The sequence below is a fragment of the Stenella coeruleoalba genome (assembly GCF_951394435.1).
Source record: "Stenella coeruleoalba genome assembly, chromosome: 19".
Lineage (NCBI taxonomy): Eukaryota > Metazoa > Chordata > Mammalia > Artiodactyla > Delphinidae > Stenella > Stenella coeruleoalba.
The window spans coordinates 43,863,737-43,884,647 of NC_137165.1; the positions used below are offsets into that span (position 1 = coordinate 43,863,737).

Genomic DNA, 20,911 nt, shown 5'->3' on the forward strand with positions numbered 1-20,911 from the left:
CCTCCTGACCTGGAGTGCCTTTGTGACAGCAGCCCTGGCTGTCCCTCTCCCATCCAATTTCTAGCCATGGTGGCCTGTTATGGAGTGTCCCAAACCTTCCCCTGCCCCTCCCTTCACCCTCTCAAGACAGAGAGAGACTGAACATCTGAAGAAGAGTTGACAATAACTCCTAGCTAAAGACCAGAGGCGTCATTAATGGGGACAGTGCAGGTAGTGGGAGGGGCATTGTACTGGGAGTCCAGAGCGTGGGATTATGCCTATTGGTTACTTGGGCCCCCGTGGCTCAACCTCTGAGGCTCCTGCACTCCTTCTCAGAGTTGAGGGACTTCAAGGAGATAGCTGCGGGATGTGCTTTGGAATCTGTAAGGCTCTGCTAGGTACCCTATGGCGAGCCTGGGCCTGGGGATAGGGATGGTTTTAGGGGCCCGCCTGTCCCCTTCATCCCCCCCGCCGCCGGGAGGCCGGTGCGCCTGCAGCCCTCGCTGGCGTCTTTACTGCTCCGCGCCGGGGCGGTGAGGCCCAGAGTGGGTGAACGGAGGGCAGGGCCCGAGCGCGCGGTTGCACGGTGGGAGGCCTGGAGAGCGTGCCGGTCGCCCTCGTACGGGGTGGAATGGGGACACATCCGTCCGCCCGGCGGCGCCAGCAAAGAGGACGCAGCGAGCCGCACGGCTTGTTAATTAGCGCCCGGGCCGGGGCCTAGCGCCCGCGCCTCCGCGGCTGGCGGGGGGATCTGACGCCGCCGCGGCACCGTAGGAGAGGCGGAAACGCCACCGGGAGAAAGTTAGTAACCGCTCGGCGAGCACCTGCCGCCGAGGCCCGACCCCAACCTGGGTGGGTGCTGCCACCTGCCGGCCGGAGGGGAGACCGCCCGGCCGGGCGCGGGGCCGGGGCTCCCGGGGTCCTGGCTCCTGCTGTCTCCAAGGGGCTCCCGAGCGACCTAGACATGAAGCGACGCCCCAGGGGAAGTAGGATTCTTGTAAGGCCGTCTTGGGCCACCAAGCCTGGGAAAGGGAGGCCGTGGGGAGGGAGGCAAGAGGAGGTGAGTGGGAGCTGTAGGAGGACCTGGGCAAGGGGAGGACCGGATGGCATTTTCTCCACACCTTAACAGGCTGGCCATCCTCTGACATTCTGACATCCAACTCAGTAGACTAGGCCAGGGAGGAAAATAACTCTGGAACTCTATAGTTTGCAAAGGGCTTTCGCTGTTCTCTGATATAAGCATCATGAAGTCAAGAGGTCACGTAAGTAGGAGACAAAGCCCGGTGGGCCAGAGCGATGCCAGGTCTGCTGCCCCTTCCAGGCAGGCCCAGGGACACAGCAGGCAGAGCTCTGAAGCCTGGCTCTGACACGAATAAGATCATCCCTCTGGGCCTGGAATCAGAATAATCCATGCTATGTTACCTCCGGGTGTCACACAGCCAGCAGCTGGCATGCCACGCCTTCAGGAAGCACCGTCTTCTGTGACCAGGGTCACAGGGCACTGGGAGGAGTCCGTACCTGTCCTCCCTTACCCGCTCTTGCCAGGTCTCAAACCGGAGAAGCGGCTGCCCTCTGCCATTCTCATCCTGCCCTGGCCCTCACCCCACAGCCTGACACCACCTTACCACCCCTTGGCCCCTCACGGGTTTGCAGTGAGTTAATGAGCTGCTCTGAAGTATGAGCAGCTCTGGGAAAGGGGGCACTGAGTATGGCCACCACAGCAATCGCATTTGTCACACTCATTTCTGGTCTTAATAGGCTGCTGGCCACAGGATCAACACATCAGCAGATCTGCCGGCTCTGGCAAGGGGAAGCTGATGTCTACATTGGTCTAATTGGGTTGGGGAAAGAAGATGGAGTATGTGGGTGTGAGGCTGCCCCAGCACCTCCACCCACCTCCCACACAGGTACATCTGGACCTGGCTGGAATCCTCCTGGGACCCCAGAAGAAGTCAGAAGGCAACTGTACCTTCTGGGCCCAGGGAAGTGAGGAGCACAGGTCTTAGTGTGGGAGGAGGCCAAGTCTAACCCCAATGGTACCAGCCAAGTCTGGGAACCTCGGTCAGTCGGTGATGCTGGGGGAACAACGGCAGCTCAGGGCATTTCAGATCAACACACTTTATTCAGCACCAATGGCGAGTCAGGCTCTGCACCAGGAACACGGATGAATAAGACACAGTTCCTGCCCTCAAAGGGCTTACAGTCTAGTAGGAGAGACTAACCAGTTTTTGGCTGATTATTATACTGTGGATTCAGGTAAAATGTGGGGCAGGGGGTAACCCAGAGCACCTAACCCAGCCTGGGGCTTCAGATGGTGCCTGAGCTGGAAGGTTGCCAGTTGTAGGGAAAAAAAAAAAGGTTTTCCAGATTGGGGAGCAGCAAGGTGAAGGCAAAGAGGCCAGAAACAGCCTGGTGCACCGCGTGCAGCCTAGCAAGAGCTCAGGGAGGTAGAGTGGTAGGAGGCGGGGAGCAGGGTGCGGAGAGTGCTAGGGAAATGCCACGGTGGGACAGTGGGTCATCCCAGAAGAGGCCTGGCCTCTGCCTCACTACAGCATCACGACAAGGGGATTGTTACTGCCTCCTGGCCAAGGGCTTCAATCTACAGGGGAATCCTGCTTGAAGGCAGCCCTTGGTCTAAACTGATTTCCCATGGTCCACACAGGGGGTTTTGGCCGTGACGGGGCACATGCTAGGAAAGGGTTCAAGCCCAGGGACCCTCCCAGCTTTAAACACTGGTGACGTTCACTGAAGGTGCTCCTCACCCCCGCCCACAAGAAAGTTACAAGAGTCTACCACTGTTGCTTCCACAGCCCGTGATGGTCACTGTTCCAGAGGGAGGGGCACTGGGGGAGGTGGGAAGGAGCATCTGCTGACAGAGGGCTGCTTCTCTGCCTTGGACAGGATGTGCTCCGAGGAAGGGTCGGCCCAGTGCAGGGCTCCAGCCCAGATCCAGAGTGTGTGTGCTGAGGGGTTGGGAGGAAACCGGATGCATTCATTACCTGGTTTCAGCCTCTGAGGAGATGGAGACCCAGGAATTCCTGCCTTGCAGGGTCCCGCTAGGGGGAAGGCAGGAGGTAGTGGGTGAGCAGGTAGAGGAGACTGGCGATGCCGGCCAGCCCCGTGAGGACCCCGAGCCGCAGTGGCAGGTACTCCAGGGAGCGCTCCAGCTCGGCGTGCAGGAGGACCACCTGGCGTTTGGTGACGCTCCACTCGCCCGAGTTGTCTAGAACGTGGCGGGCCATGCGGGCCTTGTCCTTCAGGGGCAGCTGGGCCTTGATCCGGGCCTCTGCGTCGTCGCGGTTCAGGTTGTTCCGCTGCATCAGCCGGGCCAGCTGCGTGTCTCGGTCACTAGGGACCGGGCAGAAGGGCTGCTCAGACATCGCAGGTCCTGGCCTCCCTCCCAATGGTGCGTGACAGGGGTGGACAGCCCTGGAAGCTCCTGGGCTCCCCCACCACACCCCACTCTTTGTGAGCACCCTGGTAGCACTGTGGGCTACCTGAGCCCCTTAGTGTAAATGTGGAGGGAAAGGGGCAGCTGCTGTTTCCTGCCACCAGGCCCGAGACTCCCCAGTTCTAAGATGGGAGGATTTGATCACCTGGAATCAGCTACATCCTGCATCCCTGGATGGATAAGCTTTACTGAAAGACCTGTGTCTGCAAGCTGAACACTCCCTTCAGCTCCCCTGGGGGCCTGGCCCTGCGGCCTCAAAAACAGCTTCCCGGTCCACCACAAAGAGCCCTCTCCTTGTCTCCCCACACCTAGTCCCGCACATTCAGAGCAAAAGGACTGGGCTGAGACGGTGGCCACTGGGCTTGATGCCACCGATGAAGTGGGATGCACAGAGCCCAAGAGGAGCAAGGACTTGAGAACTGGATCCCCTCGGTCCTTGGGACAGGACTGAGCACTGCACAGTAAGCCAGGCAACGCCCAGTCTCCCAACGCCACAAAGGATGCCTCTCGCGCGCTCTGATGTTACCACCTGGGTCCTTCCTCGGCAAACTCCCTGTCCTGCTTTTGGCTACACAGGAACTGCCCAGCTGTCCTCTGGAATGGGGTCATCTCTGTGAATGCCTAAGCCCTCAATAGGAACAAGGCGGGAAAGGGCTGCAGCAGCTGTTTTCTGCCATCTGGGGTCTCTCTGCTTTGCCACTAGGCCTGAATTTTCCTGGTTATAAGATGGGAGGATTTGATGACTACAGTTTAGTCCCCTCCTACTTGTGGCCTAGACCCAAGGGCCTCCTGGGATGTGAAGGCAGACTTTCCAAGGACAGACATAACTGAACACTAGCCAATCCTAACGCCATTCAGAACTGAACGTGGCAGGAAGTCATTTCTGGCTGACTGATCAGGGAAGACCCTGTAGAAGGATGGCATTTGCACTAGCCTTGGAAAGTAGGTAGGACTTCTGATTTCCTTTGTTAGGAGGACAGCATACTGTCAAGGTCATGGGGCCAATCCCTGCCTGGCTAAGAACAAGGACTATAGCCAACCCTAGTCAGGGACACTGCAGATCTGTGGCTGGGAAAGTCTGGGTGAGAGAATGGAGATGGCCTGGGGCCACCAGTGAGCGCACACCCTTCAGACGGTGAGGCCGTGACCGGGGGCCTCCTGGGGTGTGAAGGCAGAACTCTCTGACAGCCCTTCCTGGAGCTCAGGGATAGTCCCAGAAGGTTAAAAGACTGACGTTGTTTGTGGTAAGGGAACTTTTGCCCAAACATTTATCCCACAATTGGCAAGCTCCTTGAAAAAGTGAATAATCACATTTTGGTATAATCACACTTTGGTAAACGCCCATATTATTTCAAATGCCAATTAAAGGAGTCCATGAGGGGGTCCTTATTTTTGTAAAGCGTGGATCCCTTTTATGAAAAGCAAATAATCACTCATTCATCTCTTGGGCATCTCTCAAGAGCCATACAACCACATGTGGTAAAAGTGGGGCATGTATGGTACCCGAGACCCTGGGAAAGGCTGCTCTGGCTGGTGAGTGGGGCTGGAGGATCTCCTGGGGAGCAGGCAGAATCTACAAAGCTGCAATTATGTGCCAGGAGCCACAGCTATCTCTGCTCTTAGCAAAAGGAAAGCATAGGATGAGGAAGGTGGCAGGGAAAGCGTGGAGTCACCTGGTGACTGCAGACGCAACCAGCCCCCGTCTTGTTTACTCACCTACACTCTAATAAGACTTTTTTTTTTGAATCCCTTGGTACAAAGTTTCAATTGTATTAAAATTCCAAGGCAAAGAGAACTCTGTCCTCCTGGAGTTGGCTTGGCCTCAGTTGACAGTACTTCACAAACGGAGAACAAAGAACCCAGAGAGGCTGCAGGATTACAGGGCGAGACACGGGCCAGTGGGGGAGCGAAGAGGATGCCTGAGTCCCTGCACCAGGCTCAGCAGATTCAGGCTGCCTTTAAATGCCAACCCACAGCAGGGCGCTGGGGCAGAGGGCAGGGTGATGCTTAGGGCACTGAGCGCTCCAGGCCCCGCCTCCAGTATGCTCGGAGACTCCCCCACCATTAGTCTGTTGAGAGCAACCCTGTGCCCAAAGTACCTGCAGAGCCAAGTGTCCACCTCTGTGTCTGCTGTACTTATGGGTGGCATCCAGGAAGTTTCTGGAAGGCAGACACACCCTGAAGCCTCATCTGCACTCTCACTCCGCTGGGACTACGACTCATTTTCTCTGACAGCTTGATCCTCCTCTGTTTGCCAAACCTGGATTCTGGTTTGCTTCATGTCCTGGGGGACATGAATAAAGCTCCTTCCTTAGCTGGGTTCTGACAACTCCTTCTCGGCAACTTTCTGTTCATAGATTTTGCCGATGGGTGACCCTGGACAAATTCTGTAACTCCCTGCCTTGAGTTTTCTATAACTCAGAAATATCAACTCCTGTCCTGACTACCTTACGTTGAGAGGTAAACTGAGGGAAGTAATAAATGTTTGCAAAGTTGAGAAGTGCTGCAGGAGGGAAAAGGGAACCAATGAATAAGAACACGGTCGCCCAGGGGAGGGCCCGGCATCTGGGCTGAAGTGCCTCCAATAGCCAGCAGGGGGAGCCCTTCCCAAGCACTAGAGAGACCTGGGGGCCATCACTCCCCCACATCTACTCCCAGGCACATCTGGGTCAGGCACAGAGGTCAGTTTCTATAGGCTCTGGGCCCTGCTCCCCAAAACCTCTGGGCCTCCTGGCCACCCTGTGGGGAAAGGGCGAAATGCAGGGGGCCATTTTGCAGGTACACGCCTTCCCCCAGGGGTCCTCCCTTCCAGCCTCGGCCAGGCCAGGCCGTGCCACACACTCACCAGTATACCACCACCGTGTGCTTCATGTACTTGAGCAGCTTCTTGGTCTCAAACAGCAGGGGGATATCCAGAATCACGTAGCGGTATCCTGGGGGGAGGCCAGGAAACCCACAAGTTCAATTCTGCAAGCACACACAGGACTATGTGCTCAGTGTGGGAACAGCGTCCAAGCCACCGCCCCCTACCATCAGGAGCTGCCCGGCAGAGGGGGAGACCTTCCGAGGAGAGGCATAACCTGAATGCTAGCCAGTTCCAATGCCATTCAGAACACAAAGCTGCAGAAAGTCATTTTGGGGTGGATGATCCAAGAAGACCTTACAGAAGGGATGGCATCTGTATTGGCCTTGAAGAGCGGGTAGGACTTCTGATACTTGAAAACGAGCAGGTGGAGGTGAGGGTTCCAGGAAGGGGAAGAGCTCTGGCGGAAGTGGAGGCCTCGAGCAGAGTGAGGCGGAGCTGACAAGGTGGTCGGGGCAGTCACAAAGGGCTGGGTTCACTTGATCTTCAACCCAAAGAGTTGTTATTTCTGAACAGGGAGGTGACACAGCCAGAGCTGTAGGAGACTGGAGAGAGTTTCCAGGAATAAGTGGGCCTATTCTGCCCTACTTCACCCACTTTTCCTCAAAAAAAGAGAAAAAAAAAAATGATAGGTTCTCCACCAGGAGCCAGGTCCTGCACGGCGCTCTCTGCCGACTCTCCACGAGAAACTCCTATGGGGTGGTGGCCGCAGCAGCCCCAGAGGGAAAGCAGCTGCTTCTCGGCGTCAGAGGCCGCCCCCAGCCAAGGATTACAGGTACGACTCTGGGGGGTGGGAGTGGTTATGACTCATACTACAGAAGTAACTCCCGTGGGGTAAAAGGCACCGACTAGCCCTCCCACTGCAAGCCAAGGCCGGCCAAGTGGGTGCAACCTCACCCACTGTGCGCGGGCATGTCCCTGGGTTACTCGCCCAGGAACACCTGGGGCTCCCAGTTCTCTTAGGCATGTGACCGCTGTGTAAGTGTGGAAGAGCTGGCAGGGATCCAGGAGCAGTGAGAAGCGGGTGTGTGTGTGTGTGTGTGTGTGTGTGTGTGTGTGTGTCATGAGATGGGCTCAGATGACACGCCTTGGTTTGTCGCCACCACTGTCTCCCTTTGGGCCCCTTACCAAACCTCACCTGTGTGAATGAGTGAACAGATGGCCCGCTTCACAGGAAGACGGTAAGGATTACATGAGCAAATGCCTGTAAACCCCTCAGCAGCCCCTCACCCAGACCCTCACTCACTGCTCCACAGATGATGGCTGGCTGTTATTACTACAGCTCCCTGGAGGAAGGAGGCTGGCAGTGCTGGCTCCCCAACTCCTGTCCAGCCCAGAACAGGGGCCGAGACCAGGTCCTCACTGGGCCTCTTACCTCCCTTTTCTGCTCCACTCCCGTCCCTTCCTCGGCCCTTTCTCCTCGGCCCCTCTCGGGAGCTCGCGGACAGCTCTATGCTTCGCTGGCAAAGGGCTATTCAGCTGTCACATCCCTCCTGCTTGATAAGCTCTGCAAACCACCCTGACTCTATTAAGACATCCGTCTGCCTACGCGGAGACCTCCCAACAGCTGGTGATCTTATCTGACGTTTGATTATACCAACTCTGACAGTTGTATTTGTTATACTCATCAGGGGAAAACTGGGACTGTGGAAGCCACAGCTGTCGTCCCCATTTTTCACCTTATCGAGCTGAAAAGAGCTTTCTAGCTTTTATTTAAGTGGTGGTGGCTGGGGAGAGGGGAAGTTGGGTGGATGACACAGCGGGAGAACTTTGGAGCGGGTGACATTATCCGATGCTTAATTTCAGAAGGGGAGAGCCACTGCTGCCTCAAAGCCCTGCAGATAGATGTACTCGCGCCTGGCCTGGGAGCGAACGCGAAAGGGCAGGAATGAAAGGCAGAAGGCCTCGCTCCTGGCGGGGGTGGGCAGTGACGGGAGGGGTCTTGGCACAGATACAAGAGGCAGGACAAAGGTAGCAAGAGTCCTGAGACTGCCCTTGAGGGAGGAGGGAGGAGGCCTGCGGCAAGGTACTGAGATGGGGAGCAAAAGCTGGTCCAGCAGGGAGGATGCTGGGAGCCAGCTCCTGCCTGGCCAGAGCTGGGGGGCGGGGAAGGGAGGGTCAACATCAAGGATGTCTGTCAAGTCATCCCTTTCCTTCTGGAGGGAGGTACTGGCCAGAGGGGACAGCAGTGGGGAGAGGGTCCCCACTCTGTACATGAGAACTTGACGCATGGGAGAATTTGGCCATGATCACAGTGCAAAAGCCCGAAGAAAAGCAAGAAGCCTCCCCCATACCCTCCAGGAAGCAAAGTCTCAGCCTCGTGACTGACGGGAGACAATCAGCCAGGCCTTCAACCCGGAGCCTGGGCTGGAGGCTCCAGGGCCCAGCGGCTGACAGGCCGCTCTGTAGGGGCCCTGGGCCAGCCTCTCGCCTGATCCTAAACCATTGCTCTCAGCTCTCCCCCTTCTCCTGGGGACTGACCCCATCCTGGACAGTAAAGATCAGGTCACCCCTGCCCAACGCCATCCTGAAGAACCGTGCTTGGACTGTAGCGTACGGCTTGGGAAAGGCTGACACAGACCCCAGCTTTTCAAACACTCTCCCCTTCCTTCAGTCCTGCCGCATCACTTGGCCGTCCCTGAGCACGCCAGGCTAGCTCTCTCCACTGAGGCCCAGCCCCCAAGGATCATCCTCCACTTAGAACCCACCCCCACCGGCCCTGGCCATCCCGGAGCCTCCCCACCTTACACTCTGCAAACTTACTTTCCCAGGCGGCTCAACCAGCACCAAACCTGACTGACTACGGTTTACATTGTCGTGGTGTTTGACAGTCACAGCGTAGACTTTTAGTCTCCCTAAGAACTTGCCTGGGTTGGCATTATCAGCCTTACTATGCAGAGGAGGAAACAGGCGCGGGTGTGTGTGTGTGTGTGTGTGCACTCAACAGTCACACCGCTGGAAACCGTGAGGGCCAGGACTTAAACTCAGGTCTTATGACTCCATTATTCGCCAGCTACTATGACTCCCACCCTATTAGAAAAATCAGCTTCCTGGGGTTCATGGCTCAAAAGCCTCAAGTGTCTCTTCTCATTAAACTGTCAGCCCCCTTAAGAGCTGAGGGACATCACTTCTCTCTGGGGCTGGTACAGGGCTGCACGGAGGATGCCGATGAGCAGAGTGAACTCAACAGCCTGGATGATAACCAGCTCCTCCCCCCGCTCCCACCCCCACCCCCGCCAACCTTTCTGCAGAGGAGAAGGGCCTGGGCCCCACCCCGTCCCAGGCCCCGGGTCTTACCCCGGAGGAAGAACTTGAAGGTCTCCTTCATCATTTCCTTGCAGATCTCAGGGTGGGTGATGGAGTTGAGCAGGTGCCGCCGGTCGGGCTGGTTAAAGATCAGGTCCCCCAGGACCTTTCGATCGATGTCGCCATTCTCCAGCAAGACCTCAGTGCCGAAGGCCTCCACGATGCGCCGGTGGGCGGGGTACCCTGGCTGGACGACTGTGGCATGAAGAGGAGCCTGGGTCACTCGCTGGAGCCTCCAGCCCAGCCAGGGGACTCTGAGTGACCAGAGGCAAAATGATGGCGGAACCCAGGGGTTCTTCTTTCAGTTGCAGCAAAAACAAGATGATGGGAGGGAAAGCAGAGAGGAGAGCAGAGTGCACAGAATCCCTGGTGTTGGTCATAGGGTGAGGGGAGCTGGAGGGAAGAGTGGGGGTGGGGCAGTAAGGGGCAGGAGACCAGGGCTGATGGGAAGGCCCCCCCCCCTCCTCTGAGGGCTTGAAGAGCCTTATAAAAAGGTGAGGCCTCATGGAAGGAAGGGAGCCCAGGGCATCTGCTGTGTACAACCCGCCCCCCCAACTCACCATGCCGGGCGATGACGTCCACATCAATCACCGCACAACCCAGCTGCTGGAACACCTGGATCACCGAGCTCTTGCCTGAGGCAATGCCCCCTGTCAGGCCCACCAGGAACATCTTCCTAGGAAAGAGGGAGGTCACCGGAGGCCAAGCTCCCCGGTTGCGATGGTCCCGCACAGGAAAGCTGGAAGGACCTGCCTGTGGCACAGAGCAGGCCTGGTCAGTGTGGAGCCAAATGGCTGGGGGACAGCAAGGCAAAGGCGGGGGAGGGAGACACAGCTGGCCAGGCAGAGCCTCCCCTGTGCTCGGGAAGCTCAGGGTCCACCCGAGACAGAAAACTCTTTCAGGAGAGGCCTCTGGTGTTCTTTTAAAGACACTCATGAAGAAGGCAAACTAACACTATAAATTTAGCAATCAAAACGCTGAGCAGGCAGAGCAAGGTCGGGTGCTATTAAGCAAAGAGAGCTTTCTGGAGGCTGCCGTACCCCACTGCGGGCAAGCTCCCATAGGAAAGGGACACCTGTCCCTCTGGGGTGAACCCAAGGGGCTCTCCAGATGGCCCCAGCCTCCGCTTTCTAGTCTGGGACACTGAGGCTCACGGGGAGGAAATGGCCTGCCTGCCACACCCTAGCACCGGCACCAGGAGGCCTGGTGACTGGTGTACACTGAGAGTAATAATCCCTCCTTCTCATCTAGGAAGCAGCCCAGGTGGGGAGCTCAGTGAGAGGCAGTGGCTGAGTGGCCACTAAGCCTGAGGTTTACAGAAGTGTGGATCATGCCAAGAAGGAACGAGGGAAGGAAAACAGGCTTGGTGGGGAGGTAGCCTTCAGCCTGGCGTGGTGATCTGCGGTTCTCCGACTGAGCAGTTGCAATACAGCACAGAGGCTAGGAGCACACACCCTTCAAATCCAGTTGCTCCACTTGCATGCTGTGCAACCCGGGGAAAGTCACTTGCCTCTCTCAACCTCAGTTTTTTTCATCCATAAAATGGGGGTAAAATGCAGATGACAGAACCTGCCTCCTAAGGCTGTTGCGCAGACTGACTGAGAAAACACATCTACAGCCCTTGGTGCACTGCCACTGACGTGGTAAATGCCCTGGAAAGGAGGTGAGGGTGCTGGTGCAGGACGGATGCTGTGGTCAGTCATACTGCAAGGCATGGAAAGAAAAAAAAGACTTTCATGAGGTCAGGTCCCCATTCCTGCAGCCTCAGACGATCTCACAGTAGATTTTAAGCCGTGTTGCATTTTCAGTAAACATGGTTACCATGTCCTGGACTCTGTTCCCAAACTGGGAGAAATTAAATCAAAGGCCAGGTCTCTCCCATCCTTCCTTCAGCATCAAAGGAAGGATGTCCAGGACCCTGAAACCTGTCCTAGGACTTTTTTTTTTTTTTTTTTTTTGGTTAAACAGCAGATTTACTGTCCTAATTACAGTTTGCTTGAGCTTATACTGAAATGAGTCTGCTTCCCCTGAGGACACACTAAACGACAGGGGGAGGCAGCCGCTCGGGTGTGGGCTGAGTGGATGGGTGGCTTGGGGCAGCGGGGGACCAACCTAGATGTTTAAATCTGCCCGCGCTCATTCTCACCCAGGGAAGCCAGGGAGGAGAGAGGAAAATATCCACCAGAATCATCATCCACATGGAGAGATCTAACTAAATTATTAAACCGTTTACAAGGCATTTCTCTACAATCTCTCTGAGACTGGAGTTGCCCCCAGGTAGGTCTCCCTCCAGCTTACAAAAGAGGAATTAAGGATAGGGTTCACTTGCGGGGGGAAAAAAAAATTCATCCACTCAGCTGAAGCTTTTAAAAATTTTTTTAATTAAAAAATTAAAAAATTTTTTTTTTGGCTGGGCCGCACGACTTGTGGGATCTTAGTTCCCTGACCAGGGATTGAACCTAGGCCCTCAGCAGTGAGATCGTGGAGTCTTATCCACTGGACCACCAGGGAATTCCTTATTTATTTATTTTTGGTGAAGCTTTGAAATGGGATATTCAGCACCAGCGTTTTAAATCCAAACTCTGTCCTATTGTCCCTAAAGCACTGGGTCCTCTTCTGCGGAAGACCCATCTTGAAAACAGGCCTCAGCTGAGGGAACGGGCAAGGGCTGGTTCTCCACAAGGCCCTGACCCCTCATCGATGAAAGCAAGCCACTGTCACCTGGTCACCCAGGTTTGCCGAGTTGGGTAAGGGGGCCTGTAAGACCATGTGGCCAAACAGACCTCACCTCCTTCCTGTACACAGGACCAGGATCCGCCTCGAGACCTACTGAGTCAGATCTTGGTGTTGGCGGGTGGAGGTACCCAGGCAGTTCTGCTGTGCAACAGGGCTTGGGATGGGCTCTTTGTTTACGATGGTAAAGACTGAGGACCAGAGAAGAAGGGACTTGCCCAGGACCACAACTAAAAGCAGAGCCTGGATGGAATTCAGGGCTCCTAACTCCAAGTCTAGACCCCTGCCTTAATGTACCCCGGGAATGGAAACTTAATTTACATTTAGATTAAGACAAAATAAGGATGGCGCATCCGTCTGTAGGCAAATCAATTTGGGGCCAAAGAAAAATTATTTCTTGATGATCACACTGGTGTTTTCCCTCTGCAGAATAGGGGGCCGGATCTTACGGACAACCACCAGGGCACAGAGATAAATTCCAGGCTCAATTCTGCCCCAGCCTCCTTGGGTAACCCAGTGAAGAGCTTCCCTTCTCGGGGCCTTGGATGACCATCTGTAGAAACAGACTAACAGCTGCTTGGCCTCTGCCAGGAAGGCCGAGGGGATGGAGGAGCACATGCCCAGGGAAGCTGTGGGCCCCTGGCTTAAAGGGGCTGGACAAATAACAGCTGTTCCCATTTGACAAGCCCCTCCATCGCTCACTCCTTCATGAACCGCTGAACGAGTTCCTCTGGGCTTTGCAGCAACCAAAGGAAAACACAGGTCTTGCCCCACAGGAAAATTCTGAGAGACAGACAGTAACAAATGGAACCAACCAATAACAGAGCACTGACAGGTGAGCGAGAGCGATCACGTGGTACTCACCCTGGGCCTGGGGAGGGTGGGGGATGGGTCTGCCCAAGAGCTGCACTGACCGAGAGCCCACTGTCCCCTTAAGGCTCAGCAGGGGGTGGGATAGGGAGGGTGGGAGGGAGGGAGACGCAAGAGGGAAGAGATATGGGAACATATGTATATGTATAACTGATTCACTTTGTTATAAAGCAGAAACTAACACACCATTGTAAAGTAATTATACCCCAATAAAGATGTTAAAAAAAAAAAAAAAAAAAAAAAAAAAAAAAGGCTCAGCAGGGAGGTAACGAAGGTTTAGGTTCCCAGCTGCCTCAAAGTCAGGCACCCAGATCCACGCAGACCTGTCCCGTAGCTCCTCTGCAGGCACCTACCAGAAGAGTGACCACCTTTGATATCCTCTTCTTGATCTGGCTCAAAAATCATCGAAAAGCTCACGATATGTGTGGCGGTGCTGAGTGGGAGAGGGCATCAAGAGTGACGGGGGTCATTGTTTTAAACGAGGGACCAAAGCAGTCACTCTGAGTGAGGACCTGAAAGCAGCGAGGAAGCAGGCCACCTCTCCCGGTGCAGCCTCGTCCACCCCCCAAACCCAAATCAGGCCTCTGACATCTCTCACCACTTCATTTCCTCTCCTTCCCTTGTGCCCACTGTGCTTTGTACTTTTGTGTGACTACGTGTTAGATAAAATAAGCTCCACAAGGTCACAAGCTGTGTCCAGTTTGGACCCTTTTGTCTCTAGCATCTAGCCCGGTGTCTAGTGACTGTCAGTCGCTCACCAGGTGAGTGATATTGGTCACGTTATTTAAGCTTTCTTTGACTTAGTTTCTTCACCTGTAAAATGGAGCTGAGGACACCTACTCTGGGTTGCCATGCAAAGTAAATGTGTTCATACATGCAAAGCACTTAGAACAGTACTTAGCACACAAGGAACCCTCAACCAATGTTCCCTTCTTGTTCTGACAGTGTTTGATAACTATGCGTAGAATGAATGACTGAATGACTCCAGAAGCAGGAAAGGGAATGGGAAATACTTGGGGGTCACATTCTCCCCTCAGTGGCAAAGGAGAGGCTCCCAGCCTGCTCCTCTTTCCATAAGAACATGCTGCTCACTGCCAGTAAATCCCTCCAGGAGAAAAGTGCAAACAAACAAAACACCCAATGGGTTCAAGCAGAATAAGGAACTGAGGGACTTCCCTGGTGCTCCAGTGATTAAGAATCTGCCTTCCAGTGCAGGGGATGTGGGTTCGATCCCTGGTCAGGGAACTAAGATCCCACATGGCACGCCACAACTAGAGAGAAGCCTGCGTGCTGCAACTAAGACCCGATGCAGCCAAAAATAAATAAATAAGTAAATAATGTGGGTTTTTTAACAAAAAAGAATAAGGAACTGATATGTGAATGGACACACTTTCTTTCCTCCCTCGGGAGAGCTCGGGACTTGGGTTGGAGGCGAGTTCTCTTGTTTTGCATCTCCCAGTCAACAGCCCCACACCGGCCTGCCCAGCCAGGGCCCGCTCCCTCATGAACTTCCAGCCTCTTTCCTCCTCCTTCTGCAGCCTCTCAGGATTTCACCCTGGACATGTCTGACCAGCCACACGCTTCTCCTCTGAATTGCTTTCCAAAGGGGATGTATCCACGTTGCTCCAATGATCAATATAATCATTCATGAAAACGAGTTGTTCCCTGCCTTGGGACCCAATTATTTTCTTGTGGAAGCAGTGGTTGCAAAAATATATTGTTTTCCAATTAACTGATAAGTGCTATTTTTATCTACAGTTTCCTGGCTCCTGATCTTTCATTATTGGTGAGAGGTTGCTGTTCAAACCTGGGTCCAAGTTCTCTTCTCTTTGTCTGCTGGGCCTATTAAGTCACCACCTCCTTCTCCAGGCTGCCAATGACCTGGAGGGAGGCCCCAGAGCAGGTGCTGGCGGTCAGCCTCCCTCTCCCTCAGCCCTCACCAACACCAAGGGAAGGGAGGGAGGGGGGGAGGGAGGGAGCAGGTCTTTCTTCTAGAGCCCTCTCCAGGCACACACCATCACTCCAGGGAGCTTTCATGGGTGGACAGGGAGGTCGTTTAGACGGGACTACAACACTGGTGTTGATGCAGAAAAAAGGATCACGGGGAATGCCAAATCTCAGGGTCTGTGAACGCAGCCACGTGGCCTAGGGCAATTTACTTCAGAGCTGTGGGCTTCTATTTCCTTGCATATAAAACGGGGTTAATAATGACTACTCACAGGGGTTTCGTCAGGACTGAATGAGGTACCATATGCCCCCATCACCTCATCTTCCCCAACTCAACGTGTGACACGTCGGTGACTGCTGTCTACTCCCTTTCCCTGAAGGGCACCTCCGTCCTTTCAGCTGCTCAGGCCAAAACCCTCGGCACCCTCCTGGCTCCTCTCTCACAATCTTCATCCAACTCACCCCGCGCCCCCTGCCAGCTCTACCTTCCAGCTTCACCACCTAGACAGACACGCCCGCCGCCCCCCCCCCCCCCCCCCCCCCCGACAGCCCCGCCAACCCCGCCCACCGTCTTGCTCCTGGATTACTGCAGCAGCCTCCCAGTGATCTGCTGCCACCTTTGCTCCCCGACAGTCTGTTCGTCATAACAGCAGCTAGTGTGGTTGGATAGTGTCATCCCTCTGCCAAAACCCTCCAAGGTCCCCGTCTCACTTCAAGCCCAGTCCTTAGAGTCCCGTAGGGGCCTCCTGACAGACACAGCTCCATCCTCTCCAGGCACCCACCACTCCCCCGCTTGAATGAGACCCTCCAGCCACCCTGACTGCCTTGCTGCTCCTTGACCGTGCTGAGCACTCCCACCTCGGGCCTGTGGACACGCTGTTCCCTCCACACACAAGGTCCTTTCCCCCAAGGGTCTCACGGCTCACCCCCTTCTCCGCTCAGTTGTCACCCTATCAGAGACTGCCGTGAATATGTAAAATAGCACCGTTTCCCTCGTGTTTCACTTTTCTTCACTGCACTTATCACCCCTCAAATATTATGTCTATGTGATTATTTATTGTAATCTTCCTCTCTCCCTAGAATCTGAGCACTATTGAATTCAAGGTGCTTAAAACAGGGCCCGATGAGCAGCAGGGCCTCAGACAATATCGGCTGAATACTGTACATAAAGCTCACAGCAAAATGTCCAGCTCATGGGTCAGCAGGAACTCAACAGTAACTATTTTAAAATAAGAACATATCTGTTCCAGAAAACGTACTGTGACAATCACAAAACCTCTTCCACATCACTTCCCACCCCCACATTCCTGGGCTGAGATATCTTGGGCTCACAAATGAGGAAACCGAGGCATGGAGTGCCTAGGAAGCCGAGTGTCCCAGCAGGCAGGGACTGGAGTGTAAGAGCTGCCATCCACCGTCTGAGCTGCTCCCTGTGTGCCTGGACGTCGTGGATCCCATCTGATCAGCACAACGACCCAAAGAAGTCAGTTCTTACTTATTCCCATTCTAAAGGTGAGGAAATGGAAGGTAAAAGAAGTTAGGTATTTGCCCACCGTAGTTCCAAGTGGTCTTCGTACTGGAGGAGGCATGAAGATTTTCCAAGGGACACAAAAACATGGTTTAAGAGGAATAAATTTCAACTCAGTTTGCCAAGTGTCTCCCTATGAGAACAGATCAGACTTGGAACATGCTGCGGGCTATCTTTTCCCAGGTTCCCAGAAAGGTGTAACTACCCACCCATGCCAAATTTTACTAAGGTGCATTGTTCCACGGTGCAAAATACCCCTGACACCCCAAAGGGGTAATTCAAAATATAAGTATTCATGCCAAGAATGTGATTGTTTATAGTGACCACGTAACAAATTCTCCTGCTGAGTCCGGTGCTTTCTAAACCTTTGCCTTCAGTAAAGTTAAAGGAGGACCTAAAAGAACTGTCAGCTGACAAGTCATTAGTAATTGACATCACAGTGATTTTTTGGCCCATAACTCAGAAGATGTTCAAAGAGTTGAGTATTACTGCCACAACGAAATGTCTTCAACTCCTCTGTATTTATTTACAAGAACCAACTTTTTCAATGCTTACGGGCATGAAAGAAAAAAAAGCTCTGCTCTTTCTAGCAAATATACATGGATACGTATATGAATTTTTTAAAAAGTTCCATTTGGCTTATTAAGAGAAGCATTTTAAATAAAACTTATGTTTAACAATGATCAAAACTAGTTGTTGTGGTCAATTGGGTATTTTACAATTTTTGAACTCAATCCAAAAGAAAATGTTTAATATTATGACAATACAATTTTCAAAAGTGTTTTAATTTTTGTACGTATTTTTGTTGCAGAGAAGTAGGACAGCAAACCAAAGACTTCGAGCATAAAATTGATTTTACTAGAAAAAAATTCTGTGGAGGAAATATAGTGGAAATACGAGTTCAAGGAGGAAAAAGGAACAATGTAAAATTTCAACCGTTGAATAAAAACTGGTGGAATTCCCTGGTGGTGCAGTGGTTAAGAATCTGCCTGACAATGCAAGGGACACAGGTTCAAGCCCTGGCCCAGGAAGATCCCACATGCCGCGGAGCAACTAAGCCCCGTGCGCCACAACTACTGAGCCTGCTCTCTAGAGCCTGTGAGCCACAACTACTGAGCCCACGTGCCACAACTACTGAAGCCTGCGCGCCTAGAGCCCGTGCTCCGCAACAAGAGAAGCCATGACAATGAGAAACCCACGCACCGCAACGAAGAGTAGCCCCGGCTCACGACAACTAGAGAAAGCCCGCGCACAGCAACAAAGACCTAACACAGCCAAAAATAAATAAATTAATTAATTAAAAAAAAAAAAAAGAATCCGCCTGCCCATGCTGGGTACAAGGGTTCAAGCCCTGGTCCCTGGTCCGGGAAGATCCCACATGCCGCGGAGCAAGCTCGTGCGCCACAACTACTGAGGCTGAGCTCTAGAGCCCATGAGCCACAACTAATGAAGTGCGCGCACCACGATGAGAAGCCCGCGCACTGCAATGAAGAGTAGCCCCCCCCCTCTCGCCACAACTAGAGAAAGCCCCCCGTGCAGCAACGAAGAGCCAACGCAGCCAAAAGTAAGTAAATAAATAAATAAGTAAATTTATATATTAAAAAAACCCCTATATATTAAAAAAAACTGGTTCATGTATTCTTTTCAAAGAATGAGGGAAATCAAATCACTATGGTATTTAGATTCCACTGCAGATTTAAGTGCCTAATGTAACAGTTTTATTTTTTAAATGTCCATATTTACAATTAACCAAAAATCATATCCTTTGAAACTTTCAGAGAAAAATTTTTGCAATCTAAAAATGGGAGAGTGGGTAGTTTTCAAAACAAAGCTAAGCTCACTGCTACTGCTGGCCTGCCTTCAGCCCTAAAGGCACAGGTACTAAGTGAGGTTCTGAACCCTTTAACCAGATTACCCAGGAGGACACATTCAGACCTTGTTCGAAAGACAGAAGAGGATCTGGTGGGAATTTAGGGCTCGAAGGAAGAACCACCCCAACTGGCCTGTCCACTTTCCGTCATCAGCCAGATCTCTAGCATTTCATCGTGTCCCCAGGCCTGTCTGCATCCTGCCAAATCCATCTGCTTCATTTAGGCAAAATCTGCACAGCTGGCCCCCAAAGACACCATATGCAAAGGCTTCCATTTCCTCAACTTTAAAACTAGGACTTAACGTCAAAGTTCATTCGGGTGACAATTTCTGCATAACTGGGAGAGAAACATCTTTGAAAACTTCGTAAACAAACTCAGCTCCAGAAGCGCCAAAGCCTCCGTTTGCGAAGCTGGGAGGCGGAGAAAAGCAGGGGGTCAGGCTGCCCTCTTCATCAATGCATAAGTGGGAACTCCATGCCTCCAATTTTTCACATGAGCAGAGTCGGAAAGGTACCCAAGATCACACAACTATAAGTGGCAGACGCTGGATTCAAAAATCAAACTTATATCTGACCACAAAGGTCTGAAGTGCAGTAGCTTTGGACTGAACCAGAGTTTGAATTCAATTTCCACCGCCTTCTAGCTGTAAACCTTTCTCGGTTTCCACAGCTGTAAAACAGGTAAAACATCACCTTTCTTAGTAGGGCTGCTGTCAAGGCAATGAGCCATGGAGGCAAAATAGTATGTGCTCAATAAACTGTAACCAAGGCTTGAAAGAAAGGCGCGTACTCTACGCTACACCACGCAGCACGACTGGTGCGCCCAGAGCCCGGCACCGGGACACAATACCTCCGGGGTGGACCCAGCTCTCCGGGGTGGCCTGAGCGCCCAAGAGAGCAATGCAACCCCGGGAGCCGCCGCCGGGAGCCGCCGCCCGGCCCGCCCCTCCCCGGGCCCGGCAGCTCCCACTTGCCCGTGCGGCGCTCTACGTACCCGGGGCCTCTGACCCGACCTCGGAAGCCGCCTTTCGCCCAGTCCCACAGGCGTTCACTGGGTGGCTCCCGGAGGGCAGTCGAGGCCTCAGGAGCGCGCGCACGCGGACCGGACGTCCGGCCAGCGGAAGGGGGCGGGACCGGGGAGGCGGGGCGGGACCGGGGAGGCGGGGCGGGACCGGGGAGGCGGGGCGGGACCGGGGAGGCGGGGCGGGACCGGGGAGAGGAGAATCGGGAAAACGCGCAGCCCTAGAGCGCTGGGCCGCTGGGGACCGCAGGGTTACTCCTCTCTCCGAACCAAAGCCTTTCCAAGCTGGGGGAGACAATCCGGAGAGTCCTAGCTTCGAATTCAGGACTGGCCATCACTAGCTGTGCAGCCTCTAAGCACATTGTACCTGCCAGGTCTTAAGAGCACTCTGTAGGCATTAATTATCTCATTGAATCCTCACAGTCCTTGAGGTAGACACCGTCATCCCCATTTTACACAAAAGGAAACTGACATTTAAAGGTTAATCCGTTTGCCGTCTCTTAAAATGTACGTTGGCCGCAGAGCTCATTATGTCCATACAAGCCTAGTAAGTCACTTTACCTCTCACTCTCTCTCCTCAATCAAAGTGCAAATAATCGCTACTGTGCTGCTTGTTGAAAGAATTGGAAATACATAAAAGCATCTAATGGTGCCTCACATATAGTAGGTGGTCCTTAATTAACTCCTACTCTACCTCCTTTCCCTCTCCCTTAACTGTACTTCTGCTTTCCGCTTCCTTTAAGGTAGGAATCTTGTCTATCCTCACCACTAGTATCCTCAGTGCCTAGAACAGTGCCCATCATAGTAGGGATCCAATACACTGAAGGATGAAGTAATCCAACATCTTTCTCTGATCCCTCCAGTCCCTGAAACCTTTCTCCTTGATATCAACAGCACTGGCTGACATCACCCAATACATAGGATTGCATCTCATGATCAAAGGGACCATTTGGTCCAAACACCTGTCTAGATCATCTCTGCTACCTCTACTTGCACATGTCCAGAGTCAGCAAACTCACTGTCTTTCGAGACACCTTCATGCTATCTTTGAAGTCCAGTCCTGGCAGTTAGAAAGTTTTTCCTTAGGTAATATCTCTCCTAATTCTAATCCATAGGGTCATACTAAAACATTTCTAATTCCTATTCCATAGCGCCAGATCTAATGGCCCAGTTCCCTTCCTGGACCAAACAACTTTCAGATAACCTCGATTTGTGGTTCTCCACCTTTTCCCTACTCCTGACACATCAGAGAGGTACTCAGACTCCCATCAGTAACCATGGCTGGCCATGGCAGTGATAGGAATAGGAAGATGCCTGCCTCTCCCCCAAGGTATAAAGCTCTT

The 20,911-nt window shown here is 53.3% G+C and overlaps 1 protein-coding gene across 1 annotated transcript; it reads right to left on the minus strand.

Annotated features, from left to right (window-relative positions):
• Positions 1-2,903: 2,903 nt before the first annotated feature.
• Positions 2,904-19,930, minus strand: DCAKD (dephospho-CoA kinase domain containing). The gene is made up of 5 exons (XM_079905951.1): positions 19,542-19,930; positions 10,160-11,303; positions 9,591-9,794; positions 6,276-6,363; positions 2,904-3,327 (listed from the first exon to the last, which is right to left on the minus strand). Exons 2-5 carry the CDS (start codon positions 10,533-10,535, stop codon positions 3,036-3,038), a joined length of 960 nt encoding a protein of 319 aa, XP_079762077.1. The 5' UTR covers positions 10,536-11,303; positions 19,542-19,930; the 3' UTR covers positions 2,904-3,035.
• Between the last annotated feature and the right edge of the window lie 981 nt (positions 19,931-20,911).